We start from the raw sequence: 16,212 nt of genomic DNA, 5'->3' as shown, positions 1-16,212 counted from the left end.
GTTTGTAGCGTCTCTAGAAGAGATGACTACAATCATAAATACCACACACGATGAATAGAAGAGATGGCGACAATCTTGGGCAATTGCAGGAACCAATTCCCGGTAACATGTTATAACTTTGTTTTCTCTGAAAATGGACAAAGACATGAAGGTTTTTTTTCCAGCTTTCCGTACACGCATTGATGAATAAAACATAGCTTGTATTTTTTGGAACCTCTCATATATGTTCGTAATTTCGTAGCTCGTTACGATGTATTGCTGCATGCTGTTAACATTTACAACCTGAGCAAGATTTTAACAGCTACTGTATTAGAAGTTCACTCATGTACTCTGGATTATATTTACTACACGGTTGGATGTTTATGGTTAAACAATTGTTGAAAGTTATGCTAGTACCAGAGTATGAACACATTACTTTTTCTGCACTATTGTACTGTCTAAGATTTTAGTAACATTGATTACCGATAATGTGTACGTCTTTCATTTTTCGGTTAAGTGATATTAATTTTCTGTTAACTTTCTATAGGAGGAAGAGAAAAGAGTGAAAGAAGTGGGGCAAAAACTTTCGTATACTTGTCATTCAGGAACACTAGTGCTTTTTGTGGTTGTGGTTGTGGTATGTATTAGGTATACTTGTCATTTGTTCAGATATAGCTGTCACTGCATCTAAATTTTCTTCTCCCCTTGACTCATAACCACCCCCACATTGATGAATAGGCTTCATGTAGCCTTAAAAATTATTGATGTGCTCATTTTCTTTGCTAGTAAGGTAACTAGGTTTTGATCTCGAGAGGTTAGTGGGTGGTTGATACAGTGCTTGGGTGCCATTTTGCATCCAGGAGTCTCATATTAATTGTGTGTTATAGTCGCACCTGGTAAAATGCTGTATAACTAGTGTAGTTTACGGGCTAATGTAGAGTAGGTTGTTCTTTTAGGTCTGTATTCTTTTTTTTCTTTCAGCTCTGTATTCTTTTTTCTTTCAATTTGTTGGAAAGAACATGCATTCTCATTTTTGTTCTCACTTTGGGTCATTTCTTGTCTGATTTTTTTTATTTTACATGTTCTGTATTTCATAGACTATGGTCTTTGTTTCGACCGTTCCTTGTAAAAATCAAGGATCTGAATAGTTTTGACTGTTTAATTCAAGTATCTGAATGTATGTCTGAATGTGTTGAGTTCTGAGATCCGAAGTACATGCTTCCTTTTTTGTTTTCTTAATCTTTTTCTTTTTTATATTACCTGTGTTTTTTCTCTAGGTGCTAATTCTGGACTGGAAGTAATTATTTGTGCTCTTCCTTTGGTTCATGTATGATGTTAGACAAATTTGAGTGACTAAGTCTCATGTATGATGTTAGGCTGAGTTGTAAAGTGTGCGCAAATGTAGTTCTCATGTTTGTTATTAGGTTGTGTATAATCTAGTGTATTGATTTTCCTAACCAATACTCTCACAAGTCTCCATATGCTTTTATGCTTATCTTATTCAGTCTCACTTATCCGACATTTTTGTTTAATTTGTTAGCTTGTTAGCTTGATTGAAAAAAATTATTGATCTGCTCATTTTCTTTGCAGGTTTTGGGCTCCATATCGTGATGGCTAATGAATTCCTCTTTTGTTGCTGCAGATAGGGTTTATCATACGAGCACTTCTGAATCCTCAGTTGTAATTTCTTTACATCAAGGATACTTCTCTTCTCACATGCTATTCAGTTTGCAACTCTTTGTATTTTTTCTTATTAACATTTCTCTTGGTATATCAAAGACCAAATTGACTATGTAATTGTCAGTTGTACCTGCATTTGAGAAGATAATGGATAATTATTACTTATTTGCTCTGATATCAACTTATTCTCACTTTTCAGATGGTAATGTATTATTTAGATGTTTTTTTTTGTAAGATACTTGATATGTTTGTAGAGTTTTCTTTATTTTTATTTTGTTGAAATTCTTACAAGTTATGGTGGGCAATGAATTTGAAAACTTAGCAAATGTAGCTATCATCGCCAAAATTACCTAAATTTGTGTTTTTTGGTTACTATTTTACACATCTTCATTACGTTTGATGTAAACAAGATGGGTTAAAGAGAATAAATTTTCATTAATTTTAAATTCAAATTCATGTATAATAAAGTACCCAAACATTAGATTTAGAAATCAAAGATTTCAAATCCTTTCATTTAATAAAGATATCCAAACAAAAGATTTCTTAAATCATGGATTTCAAATCCTAAATTTAAAATCCCTTGATTTTAAATCAACTTCCCAAATCCAAATCAAAGTTCCCAAACGCAGCCTTAAATAATTTCGAATCTCTCTCCTGTCGGCTTCCTTCCGAGAATGAATAATACCCACTATAAAAATAATAATAGAAGGATAAATCATGCAAATAATCAGCCACACCGCTCTCTAGTCTAGTTGAAAGTAACTAAAAATGCGTGATGACACGGTAACGCTGAACCGACGAGGCTTCGGCTTTTGCATGTTTGGGCCTCTTCAAAGCAAAACAGTGAAAGCATCTTTTTTTATCAGAAAACCAAAACGCTTAAGCCCCACACAGTGTCAAACCTCTTCGAACCAGTTTATGAATGAAAGAGGAGGATGATAAAGGGCAGGAAGTAGATACCGATCGTTAGTCGATAATCTTATTGCTAAGTTCGTCAAACAGTTAACATGTACATAAACACAGTCTTGATCTTTTAAGTTAATACAAACATACATGTCAGCTGTGTCACAACAGGGAAGTAAGATAATTTACATTAGACTAAGATGTCAACAGGAAAGAATATTTACAGATTAAGCAAAGTTAGCATCAAGCAGAAGGCATAAACGAGTCATCTTCGCCGCATAGCTCCTCAAGCCCAACCATGAAATCACTCTCAGCCGCATCTACAGACTCGTTCAGAATATTTTCCTCAGCCTGTGAAAATTACACAGAGGTTGACAATGAGTGGAAATAAACCTCAAGTAAAACAATTTAGTCCAAATGAACTAAGATTAAAGCTGCCAAAATCAAATAGGATACAGAACATCTAGGTGTTACAATAGCTTTATTTCACTTTTTCAGTATACAAAAGTAACTTTTCAACTTGTTGAAGGCATCAAAAGTTAAACTACGACAAATACCTCGATAAAATAATCAACAGTCAAAAGAAAAAAACTCAATGCAACCAAAACCATAGCACTCCTGAGTTGGAGTAAATTATGCATGCTATTATGAGAAATTGCCCCTATGCTACAAAAATTAGGACTCTTCTATTAAGACCAGAAAATGGGTAGAGATATGACTAGCAATCATGTTAAGCTCACTGCACTCGGCAAAAATACCCAGTCAAATGGCATGACACAGAACCGCAGAAACAAAGTAAAAAGGAAAAAAAAAAGAACAAGGAGAAAGGGCTGATTTGCAAGAGATAATAGAAAACTTCACATTTGATTCCTGGAGCTCTGTAACCACAGTCAGCAATCGTCTGTACTGATCCCTTGCTTCCGGATATTGAACCATAGACTTTACTCTTGACAGGGCTTTCTGCAGTCTTGCTTCAGTCTGCTTTCTTCCTTCTTGCAGGAAATCATAATCGTCCTCCATAGCTGGTTCTGTTCGCATACTAGTTCCCTCAATGAGCCCTTCTTTTCGAAACCCACGTAATCCGTTTCCTTTCCTTCTCCAGCGCAACACTGCTTTCTCCCATATACTTACTGACCAAACAATCTTTTTGTATCGTTTTCGCACTTGGTGACCCCGTACATGGGCCTACACATATACCCAAAAAAAAGAATAAAGGTATCACTAACCAAATCAAGAAGCACAAAAGATCTGGCCAAAGAGTGTAAAAGTGGGGCATACTGAATTGAGAGTGATAATAAAACATGATATCTTGGAAGAAGTTTAACTGACATGACTCAAAAATCAGAACCAAGACAAATCAAGTGAAGCTGTAAACAGGTCTAAGGTAAAGATATCAAATCCGATATTTCACCAGACTAATTGAGAACTCAAATGTCAACGTTATTCCAAATTGTAAGAAATCATTTGCTTTGTCACAGTAGAATTTATTAAATTATTAATATTGACATCTGACCAAGTAATCCACGTATAAATAACATTTACCGACATGGTTTAATAAAAACACATGGCGGACCATCCAATTGGGTAATACACAATAGGTTCCTAGCCATCTGCTAATGGGTGGAATTAGATGCCTAGAACCCCTAGCTACCTACCTAATTACAAAATCAATGTTTGATCATGATGTCCAAGCTGTCAGATGGTCGTGTATAAGTATTCATTTGAACACCTGTTTGATACTGTTCCAGTGGTTTGCTAACTACATCTTCACCCAAAAAGATTTGAACACATGAAGAGAATGATCTACCATGTAAGACACAGTTATTCACTAACTACCCTATAAACACCCAAAAAAGGCCTCAATTTGTAATGAAATGGCAATGGCAATTTGGTCTCTTTTTCTCTCAATACACCACAGAGATTCCTCATGTCAACATATCCAATTAGTATATGAATAAACTATTCCAAAAATGGCTTACCTCCCTCCCTCAGTACATACACTTGGAATCCTCATGTTACCTTCTCCTCATCAAATGGATTCTTATTTTCGTTTAACTTTAGCCTCCTTTTTTTTAACTTTAGTTGCTTGTTTCCTCCGAAATAGAAGAAATGATTATGTTCATACAACAGCTTTCTAAATCCTAGAAGAAGAGATGAGAACATACATTGAAAGGAGGCGGCGTATTACTCATTTTAAGAACTTACCAAAATCCTAATAGGAACAGTAGTAGGGATTTAAATGTCAATAGAGAAAAAAATAGGGACCAATTATCATTGCTTACAAGTAGCAACTTTTTTGTGTTTAGCTAGTTAATGGATGACTATTTGTTCATAATACCAACTCTTTATTGTTTCCCAGGAACATACTCGTAACCGACTCCAAACAATGATGGGCAACCCAATGGTGACTGATCTTCTTGATGCAAACATCACGAAATATATGTGGATGACAATCTGTGTTGAAAGCCTTCAGCATCCATCAAATGACCTATTTCATCTTATATTCAATTGCCTTTCCAATTGCAACCATTGAATGAGTGTTAAAAACCCAAGCCACATAATCTATCCGCATGCATTTCATGACATGTAAACCATGGTGAATGGTGCTATAAACACCCATTAGAGTAGCACCCACCCACCCACCCACCTGTATATACACAAAACACAGTTTTTTACTATAAACTCATAACTGACTGGATCTCTAACAATTACCTGAATCTTAACAATTCGTTGCCGAGTAATCAGGAATTCCTTCCTTCCCTTCCATCCACGGTACTTGTTTTGTATTCTTATTGCAGCAGCATGTACAGGTGTATCATGTTGTCCTAGTTTACTTGATTTGACAGATATAAGCGATAAAACCTGCTCATTTGATATTCCACACTGGTCATCACCATATTCAACCAGTTTTTTCCTCTGAAAGGAATCTACTCTAAACACTTGATGAATACGAGCTGCAGCAAGAGAAGCATTACGAACAGCAGATAATGAGTCCTTCAGGGAAAGACCAGCCTCTGTGCCCCCATCAACAAGCTGAGTGCTATTCTTCTCTTCTAAATTGAAAATGCCGTCTATGCCAGACACATCACTCATATCAATGCCTCTCGTATCCCTTACAGTAAGGATTGAAAGATGAGAAGTTAGAGACGACTCAGCAAGGAACCCAGCAATCCCTTTGTGTCCATTTCCAGATGCTAAGTCAGCAGGTGTTCTTCCAGAAGGGAAATCAGGAGTTGGATCTGTTAATGCTCCAGGAGCTGCACCCAGTGAAACCAGAGAAACAACTGTCCGCTCTCTAAAATTTAAAGAAAAGAGACAGAAAGATATTAAGAAGCAAGAAAACCAAATTATGAAACACTTCTTAGCATTTATCAACACCAACGATGAAGAAAAGATAATGAATTTACCTGCCGCAAGAGGCTGCCCAATGAAGGGATGTCCATCCCCGTGCATCCCTGAAATTGATATTCACACCTGCAATTATTATTGGCTTTATAGCCCAATCATAACCAAGAGCAGCTGTTAAATGAATAACACCTTGACCCTCCTCATCTAGGACATTAGGACCTTTTCCATCTTCAACGACTTTGTGAATAAGCCAATCATGCAACTTCTCTTTCAGTAGCTTTTGAAGCAACTGGTCCTTTATCCTATCAGGAGAGAACTCATTGTCATTTGATAATTTTAGTATATTGAACCACTTGTCATCAGCTTCCACAAGAAGTGAACTGATTTTATTTCTCACGTGAACCTTCTCAGGAGAAATGTTAGAGCCACTTGAATTGTCAAGTGATCCAAGTGTTAGTAGTTTCCCAAGACGAATATGGAAGTGCATTTCATTTATATTGCAACTGCTCACATCAGTCTCCATAGATTCAGCATGATTAACTCGAAACTCGAATTCCCGCACTTCACTGCAAGCCAGTCTGTTAGAGCAGGTAATATAAAATGGAACTCTTCCAGATTTATGTGGTGGAGCATGACAACGGAGCGAACATACATGAGAGTTTAATGTTCTCTACATCTTTTTTCTCCTTCAAAAACGTCCCTGTAATTAGAACCTGCAACAAGCATATTTATGAGTAAGAAGATGGTTATAATGGTTAACGTATTTATGTTTGTGTGCGGAAGCCAAACTGTTAATTTATAATATGCAGTCATATGTCTGCACAGTGCAGTAAGTTTAGAGAAAATATTTCCTTTTTGCTTAGGAGATTCAAGTACAGATTCAACACCTTAGTTTCTATGCCACTGTATGCCCAATTCGGAGAATAATCTATAATACTGAAAAGTTGATCTTGAGAGACTGAGGGGCCCACAATGAATGCATCTTGCTCTGGATTCGACATTCCAGAATCATCAACACGCACATTTTCCATAAAATTCCAATAGGCCTGAGAGGTGGATTTATGAGGATCATCTACCTCAGTGAACTCTTTGCTCATCCACTTTGAGAAACTGTCATATTTTTTCAAGCCTTCTCCTTCTACGTTAGATAGTCCAGCTGATGACTGTTTCAATATTGCTGGGGAACTCATAATGCCATCTAAAGAAAGTTCACATTTTACATTGGCTTGGGATGAAGCGACAGAATCGATGTCACGAGGATGTTCCTGCAGAGTAAAGTAGTGTTTGCATAAGACGGTTAAATCGATGCCTCCCAATAAAAGCTGAATACAGATGATAGATAAGCAGAGTGTGAGATGAATCATTTGCATTCAGTTATACATGGATCATATAACTTGTCAAGTGAAGGTTGTATTATTGAGTTAAATAATACCACAAAAAGCATAGGGATGGGTAGAAAACAAGGTTTAACAAAATAAATAGGCCTGAACCGGAAAAACAGAAGAAATTTGTACTTTCGGAAAACTAAAAATCAAACGATCTGAATTGCAAAAAAGACTATACAAATCTGAAGAAGAAACATGCCACAATAAAAGAACATGCCACTATAAATCTAACATAAGGAAAACAGAAAGTTAAAATTTCCGATCCAATTCAGTTCTCAAAATATGCAGAAGATAATCCACTATCATAGCAATGATGATTACTCTGATTAATTTTTGTCATTGACAGGACAAAAATGTGAAGGATAAACTATGCTCATTGACTAAAAGTTAATGACTATTGAAAGATGTCAATGGGCGCCGGTGTGAAATATTGGGATGACAGGCTTTGATCTTGATCTTTATAACATATGACAACTATATTTATGTCCATGTTTGTGCATGCATGCAGGGGAGGGAGGGCATATTGGGTGTCATCTGAAAGGGGTCATTCGGGCTTTCTAATATCATCTGAAAGGTGAAGAGATAAGTAGGTATATTTTCCTGTTGTTCACATGTGGATTTATGTTCCATAAGGATATGGTGACGCAACTTGATTCCTGATTGTTGTTTCTATTTGCTGACTGATTACTGGTATCTATCAAGAAATATATGTTAAGTTTCAAATTCTGTTGAAATTTTTTATTACTGGTATACTATCAAGAAATATATGTTAAGTTTCAAATTCTGTTGAAAATTTTGATGTTTGTTAAAATATCAAAGCCAGAAAAGGTACGCTTCTAGGACTACAAAGCAAAGGGAGCCTTGGTAACAGCAAATATCATCACTTTAAAATTTCTTCTACTACTAGATAAGGATACTCAAGCTTCTATCATTGCATTTGGAAATGAAAACATCAAGCTTCAGAACACTAGAAGAAGTTTATAGTGGTGTGAGAACATGTTAGTAGGAGTAAGATGACAACAACAGTTACAATGCCAACCACTCTGGTATACAGCCTATTGGCAGAGACGGACTTGATCACTTTTAAAAGAAACCAAAGTCACACACAAAATTGAATATATGAAGCCCCAAGATTAGAACCAACAACATACACGAACTACATATCTTAAATCACAGGAGTCAACAATCTAAGCACGAACTAGAAAAGAGACAGCATACTAAAATGACCTACAGTAACTATGACGAGGTGATAAACCATTGATAGCTGGAATTAGCTTAAAAAAATACTTGTGAGGGACATATGATCTATTTAAATCCATTGTTTCATGCTTTGGGGGTCTATAGATGACCTCTTTTGACTCAACCAGTCTTTACATAATTTCCCGGTTCTAAATGGTGGTACTTCTTTATGGTTAAAAATAACTCCCAACTTTATTAACATGCTTGGACCATACAAATCAATGAGAGAAACAAAATGGAAGTTGGGCTGTCATTACTCTTCTCAATTGATTCAAAGTTTATTGAGTGCAAACAGATTGATATCTTTGACAGCGCCTGAATTACAGCACTCATGTGAGCAACACAGCTTGTATAATATCATTAGCACTGGTAGCAACCTCGAGCATTCTCAAGAAAATAGAAATTACACTAATTCATATAATAGAGGCTATAAGAATGGTACCTGCAGCTCTGCCTTGCTTTCATCTTGTTGCTTGAAATTGATTCCGCCAGTTAAAAGTTCCCCAAATGTCAAGTTCACTTGCTTAGTAATGTCGCTCGTTGCAGCAGCTTCCGCTTGCAGAGAAGTTGGGACAGGCGTGCTTGAAATTCCTGTTGCATGGTGTTCCAGGACTTCATCCCAGGGTGGTAAGTCAAGCTGTGTTCTGCCGCTATTAAATCCTAAACCAAGGCCTATCCGATTAAATACTTTAGCTATACTCTCTTTAGAACCAGAACATAAATCAGTCTCTGGTGTTGACACCAACGAACTTTGATTATTATCTGATATAATATGCAAAATAGAATCAGTACAATTGTCTTGAAACATAGATGTTTAAAAGTAGGGTGGAACAAAAGAAAGTCTCTTACACTGGTTAATTAGGGAGGAAATTGGAATATTTGAGTTCAACAAATGAACATCCATCAAATGTCCATTCTCATACTGTTGCAACCCAAGGAGAGGGTGGTGTCCGGATCGGGCTTGATAATTATCTGCTGAATCGAATTTCGCTTTAGATACACTGAAAGAAAGGATGCATGATCGGGAATATCAATCAGAACCTATATTAGGTGCAAATACTGTTCCTCAAAGTAACTCTACTCTAACATCATTTTCAAATAGAGAACATCAGGATTTAACAACAAAGAAGTGAAAGTTATACCTGATTGAGAATCTTCATATTCTGATGTCTGAGCACTGCTTGGGCTCCCAGCATCTGTAGTTTGTGAAGGCAATTGATCCTGACTTGTAAAAGAATTAGAACAGATAGGACTGTCCGTCTGGGAACTTTTCGTGATTTCTTTATCATCCCTGGTACGGCTATAACTGCTTGCTTTGCCACCCTGCAGGAGCAGATTACAGTGTTGACAAACATCCAAGTTAAGAACTGTTCATAGAATATGCATGAAAGAAGAATTCATAAAAGACCGAGTAGAGAATAAAAATACAATCTCCAGAAAATAAAAAAGTAAAACCGTGACTCGGTAATTAATTCCAATTTAATCTTTTTAATATAAATTAGTCAAGAGAAGATGAGGTTGGATGTAACTTAAAAAATACAAAAAAAAAGTCTATGGAATGATTTCACATTACATAAGTGCTACATAACAGGGTAAGCTGTGGATGAAGTGCTCCAAGGTAGCCTGCTGAAAATGAGGTTGTTTTTAAAACAAATGATGAAACCATTGACAGCATAATACCAAAATTACTACACACAATAATAAATTTGTAGAGGACGTATATGGAGCAGACATGTTTATTCACTATCAACTGTAATACATGCACATAGCAAAATGATGATAAACAAATAGTCACTCACAGCAGGAGTAAATTTAACACAGAAGCAACAAGCTTCTGATGCTAGATAGCAACACAGAAACAGAAATTATTAGGAAACTAAAATTATGAGTTTCTCAATCAGTGTGAAATTATAGTGTGAGACAGAAATGGACATAGCATGTTATCCATGATCATAGAATATGATCAAAGAGGTACAAGAGGCGATACACTGTGAACTGACAATTTCACACCAAGCTTGAAAATGTAGAACAGTGTTCTGAACCTAGAAGTGCCAGAAGCACCAGGTGAACTACCTAACAGGTAACTAATAATTTACTTTCAAGCAAAGTACTAAACTCATTGGAATAATTTAGGGCATCAAGATAGGATGAATCAACAAGCATGGTAGAAACAAAATATAACATATATACCTTAAAGTAAACACGAGTTATCTGCACATATAGTGCAAACTCTAGAGTTTGTAGACTGAAAAGGGGAGACATTGGATATCTATACATGTAAAGATACATGGTACCAGTAAAAATTTCATCATCTGTATTTTTCTACATCACTAGGTATATTGACCTTGTTATGGGCTCCTGCTGTTGTAAAAGAATAATGTTAATCGACCTTCTAAATTGCCAGATACAAATCCAAGTGCCAAATTATAGAGTATTTCACTACTAAAGTACATAACAGTACAAAAAAGGTCAACTTTCATGCTTCTCTCCAAAAGTGCACGCTAATATTTTTAAAAGATGAATATTGCACTTCAATATGTAAAAAACATCCATACTCTATGTGTATCTGCTACACAGAAACTAGTCTTATTCTTTGATATACGCGCACACAGACATCCTCATAGCATGTCTGTTTTATAAGAATGCCATATATGTTAAAATTTATAATAAATTTTGTATGCATTTTTATACCACATAAATTTGGAAACTCAAAAATAAAAAGTCAAAGAAATTTTTTGGAGAGAGATATCTTCTCATAAAGTATATTTCAATATTTATTTCTCGCGAATCTACTTTTCAATATACATATGTTATGCCTATATTGGTATACTGGGAAATTTCAGTAATGGTGAAGTTCTGCATTGACACCTTTATAGATAAATATAAATATAACTGGACACCATATCGTATGTCATCATTAAAAATTGCAAGTGCCTCCAATGTGCCTGGGACTAAAAATAGCACCTGAAAATCTGATAGCACCATCCAATTATTTAGATATTTTATAAGATTTGGGTCTCAAAACTGAATCCAAAAAACTTATCATAATGTGTTTAGCTATGATTGTTTTTAAACCAGAAACCCAAATACGAAAAAGGGGGAAAAAGTTTGCAACAACATGTAGAACATATACAGATTATTACTGTATCAGCAATCTTACAAATAAATCTACTTGAAGTACATTTATCAAATTATAAATAAAGATTCAATATTGCATTAATCAAAAGGTATTTATGTCTATAAAGTATTAATATAAAAATGGTTTATTACAACAAAACTGAACCACTGCCAACAGAAAGTAATTTCAATCTATAAATGGAAAAGTCTATTTAAGATTAGTATCCAACAGGACCCAATTGAAGAATTTTTTGGCAAGAACTAAGTCTAAAACTGATCTCCTTATTGAATTAAGATTCAGATATTACATACAATCCATATCTGATCCATTTGCAGTTGAGATGTGCATAACCTAGGGCATATGTTACAACAAGTAATACAAATGTTAGCAGTTCAAGCACTTCATGGCACAGTAAATGTCATTCAAGTAGGGCAACAACACGTGTGTGCAAGTTTACAGTGAGGTGTTCTTCTGTGAGCTTGATTGGGTAACAAGAGCTTTAGAAAATTTTGCATATTCATGGATATATAAAATTGAATATTTTAATGGAAACTGAAGGCTACAATTTTCTTGGGACAACTAGAAACTTGAAGGGTATTTAAATTCAAGGATGTTATTTTCTTGTAACAACTAGAAACTTCATGGGTGGTTACAAAGATCGGAGAACTCAATGCATAAGCATGTTTACTAATTGACCTTAAATGTTGCACACATAATAGAATAGGTTAAGTATTTGGCTTAGAAACTAAGTAGTAAGAAGACTTACAGGCTGCTTTTACTCATTTGACAATTCTATCTTCTAATATTCCATCCTCGTTCTAATTCCTTTCAATTTTCCCACTAACGTATTTGAGTTTCTCCGTTTCCATTTGCCATTGACTTCCTTCAATTTTGGCATTACCATAATTGCCTACTCCCTCTTCAGTTTCATTCTTCACTACTTCAATTTTTTCTCATGTTTTTTGTTCTGCTTTTCTTGTTTCTGATTGGGTTCCAATTGTCGGTTTCCTTCTTCTCAATTATTATCCCTCCTCCCTCCCTTTCCTTTCTCATTCATTTTCAACTTAGGCTAGATGATCCACTAGACTGAAAATTTTCACCTACATGCAGGACATACATCCAAAGCAAAATATACTAAAAGCTGCAAAAAATGGAAGAAGAGAAAAAAAGAAATTGGATGACAGACTTGATGTTGGAAAAGCAAGTCATACGCATAAAACATATGAAGACGCACTAATGAATACATGCAAGTTAACAGCATATAAGAAAAAAAACGACTTGGCCACAACAAAAATCATACAAAAGTACTCTACCGGGTGTTTACAAGACTTTATAAGTAAAGTAAAGAGTTGCCAGAAATATAACCTTGACTTCAAGATAGTGAACAAGAACGATGTGCATGAACGTCCTGCAATATCAGAGAGCACAAAATGGTCAAACCAGATATTACATTAATGCCCAAGAAGAGAAAAGATAAGACCACAAGTGACATCTACTTCAAGCAGAATTAAATAATGCCGTGAAAGTTGTAGAATATAGACGAAAAAATACATAAGAGTTTTGCTTATAGGCATGCGGATATATTTGGGCTGGTGTAGTTAAGAGTTGTGCAAGATATACCCCATATATCTCTTTAAGAAGACAACCTGCTCTAAGTCTACAGTGCCATGAGAGTGTACAGAGTATTGTTTTATTATATATGGAGAATATATACCAATTAAATAACTGATGAAACTTACTGATGTAATTCAGTAATACAAACATGTACTCAACATGAAACATAGTATACAGGTTCCAATGCTTACTCTTCCAGCATCCAATAAGTTCGTCTTTGGAAGCTTTCATTCTCTTCTCCATGAGCGTAATAACAATGAAGAACATCAACACTATCCGCCTGTAATTGGAAGAGCGCATAAGGATATCAGATGTAAAGTTGCATGGGTAAATTTCATGTTCATTGTTCTACGAACAGATGGTCACTAGAGACACTTCCTGAAACTCAGGTTCTGAACAGCAAATCATTATGCACAATTCAGTTTACTTATTTGATATTAGAGGTCCAATGCAATGTAGTTTAGAATCTTATCTCTGATATTACACATATTAGAGGTCCAAGGCAATGTAGTTACAAACCATTTTTCTGATATAAGAGGTGCAAAGCAACACAGCTTTGAATAACAGCTTAATAGATTCTATCAAATGATATGTTTTCCTGAGACATATGAAAATAGAAGAAAGATTTGCCTTTCACATACTTTTAGCCTCTCATGTGCTTCTTTCACGGTCTTCCCGTCTTTTTTCTTTCTCCAGTTATGACCATCTTTTCTGAAATACCTCAAGACCTTGCGATCAAAAAGAAAGAGTGAACCACCTGATCATGCAAATACACTGTGTCAGAATTTGTTTCTGACAAAAAAATATGACTAATTGTTGCATATACACATGGTTTTGGAGAGTATTAAGTCGCCAGATTCTTAGATCTTAGCTACTCCTAACAAATCACAGTACATGTAGGGAACAAGGAAAAAAAGAAAGAAACGAAACTAAAATTGCAGTTCTAAAATGAAAAAGAAGCTATCATAATGGAAATAATTGATAAATCGAACATATCAAACCCTAATGACTGTAAAGCTACTACAAGCAAACAGCTTACAGAATAAACACATATTAAAGTATGAGAGAAGATAAGAACACAACTTTCAGCATGTTGTGTTAAACTGATAAATTACATATCAGACTTGACTTTTCTGTCAAAAGACAGGAGGCTGACAGAGGAATTTTTTTCTTCTTTTTTCCCTCACCAAACTTTCCCTTGGTTTAAATCCTGGAGGGGCGATACTTTTTTTCAAAGGGCTTGATTCAAGTGGTTTACCTGACATTCATAGGTGAATTTAGGTGTTGGGTTAGGGACTTGACTACCTTATTTAATTCTTCATGATTATTTATTTTTCCTTGTTGCCATTAGGCAACCGAACACACCCAGTGTTTCCAAAATTCCAAGTGTGTTTCTTACCATCACAGTCAAGCTATTTGCCCGAGAGAGAGAGAGAGAGAGAGGGAGAGGGAGAGGGAGAGGGAGAGGGAGAGGGAGAGGGAGAGAGAGAGAGAGATTCTTCATGATTATTTATTTTTCCTTGTTGCCATTAGGCAACCGAACACACCCAGTGTTTCCAAAATTCCAAGTGTGTTTCTTACCATCACAGTCAAGCTATTTGCCCGAGAGAGAGAGAGAGAGAGAGGGAGAGGGAGAGGGAGAGGGAGAGGGAGAGGGAGAGGGAGAGAGAGAGAGAGAGAGAGAGAGAGAGAGAGAGAGAGAGAGAGAGAGAGATTCTAGGATGGGTACAGATATCTTAAGAAACAACTGAGATATGGATGAGAATACAAAATAATTCATACTAGAAGGCCTATGTGGAGGCTCTGGAGCAATATGAAATTTCTGATAGTTCCGCAGAATTTCACAAATTTCAGCTGGACGCAACCATCGATGCTGAGCTTCCTGAAGTATCTGCTCAATTCCTACATCACAAAAGAGATAATCATATTAAAAAAGAAAATGAAATTGACCAACAAAAATTCTAAGAAAAAGGATTACATAAACAATAACTGAGACGTGTCCCTTAAGGGCACCTTTATGTAATATGCCACAATATCACACACAAATTTCTTTTATGGACCTATGCCACAAACATGTGCCCCCAGCCAAAACAAGCAAACTAATGGGCCAAGATAAACAGAGAATTGATTACTAGGCAACTGCTAGCCAAAAAAAATGTTTAGGTACTATATACTTACACATCTACATAACCACAAGCACACGACACACACACACACACATGTATATAACATGTGCATGCACAAATATATGTATACATGCATATATACACAAATACATAACCTTAAATGTCCATTTGAAGGGATTATATTTTTCATTTGAATAATTTAATAATTAAATTTTCTGCTTGAATGGTGTAGAGATCGTGGTTTAACCATCAAATTTAAAAAGAAAAACTTCAACTATAAATCCTTCCAAAACTGGCCAAATTTAATTATATACATCAACAGCAAATGAGATATTAGATGACACTAAAAGAAATTTCTTGCATTGTACCAGTTATAAACACGTGGATCATGCATGGAGATGATAAAAAACATTTGTCACAACTTGGAGGGTTCTGGATGAAAAATAATATGAAAAACATTAGAAGGAAACTAAGCTACCTAACAAACATGTGCAAGCATCAATAATGCATGGCTAAAACGGAAGCTAAAACTGTAACCAAGAAAATTACCAATTTTCATCAACTTTCTTGGTAAAACTCAACTACAATACCGCAAGAAAACGGATTAACCAAAACGCAAATACACACTCAGACATGACTTACTTTTCACACGCTAATTCTCATATGCATGGATAAACTAAAATACAACAAATAATAAACAAGGAAATCCCATAAATTTGTACTATTTTTGCTAAATTGTGCTCTGTAACAGAAAATGGTAAACAAAAAACCAAATTTGCATCTAACAATTTACTTTCTTAAATTTTACATACAACTCAAG

The 16,212-nt window shown here is 35.4% G+C and overlaps 1 protein-coding gene across 1 annotated transcript in view; it reads right to left on the bottom strand.

Annotated features, from left to right (window-relative positions):
• Window positions 2,603–16,212, bottom strand: part of LOC109832725 (calmodulin-binding transcription activator 3-like) — a 16,653-nt gene continuing 3,043 nt past the window's right edge. Inside the window, 13 exon segments of the mRNA XM_020400127.1 lie at window positions 2,603–2,913; window positions 3,424–3,747; window positions 5,275–5,857; window positions 5,970–6,554; window positions 6,556–6,623; window positions 6,798–7,175; window positions 8,977–9,296; window positions 9,384–9,506; window positions 9,677–9,857; window positions 13,018–13,060; window positions 13,458–13,546; window positions 13,908–14,023; window positions 15,049–15,168. Coding sequence (XP_020255716.1) covers window positions 2,806–2,913; window positions 3,424–3,747; window positions 5,275–5,857; window positions 5,970–6,554; window positions 6,556–6,623; window positions 6,798–7,175; window positions 8,977–9,296; window positions 9,384–9,506; window positions 9,677–9,857; window positions 13,018–13,060; window positions 13,458–13,546; window positions 13,908–14,023; window positions 15,049–15,168 — 3,038 coding nt within the window. The 3' untranslated portion in view covers window positions 2,603–2,805.

This window comes from Asparagus officinalis, chromosome 3 (genome assembly GCF_001876935.1).
Source record: "Asparagus officinalis chromosome 3, Aspof.V1, whole genome shotgun sequence".
Classification (NCBI taxonomy): Eukaryota; Viridiplantae; Streptophyta; class Magnoliopsida; order Asparagales; family Asparagaceae; genus Asparagus; species Asparagus officinalis.
The sequence above is the reverse complement of the archived record's forward strand: the minus strand, read 5'-3'. Positions and strand labels throughout refer to the sequence as shown.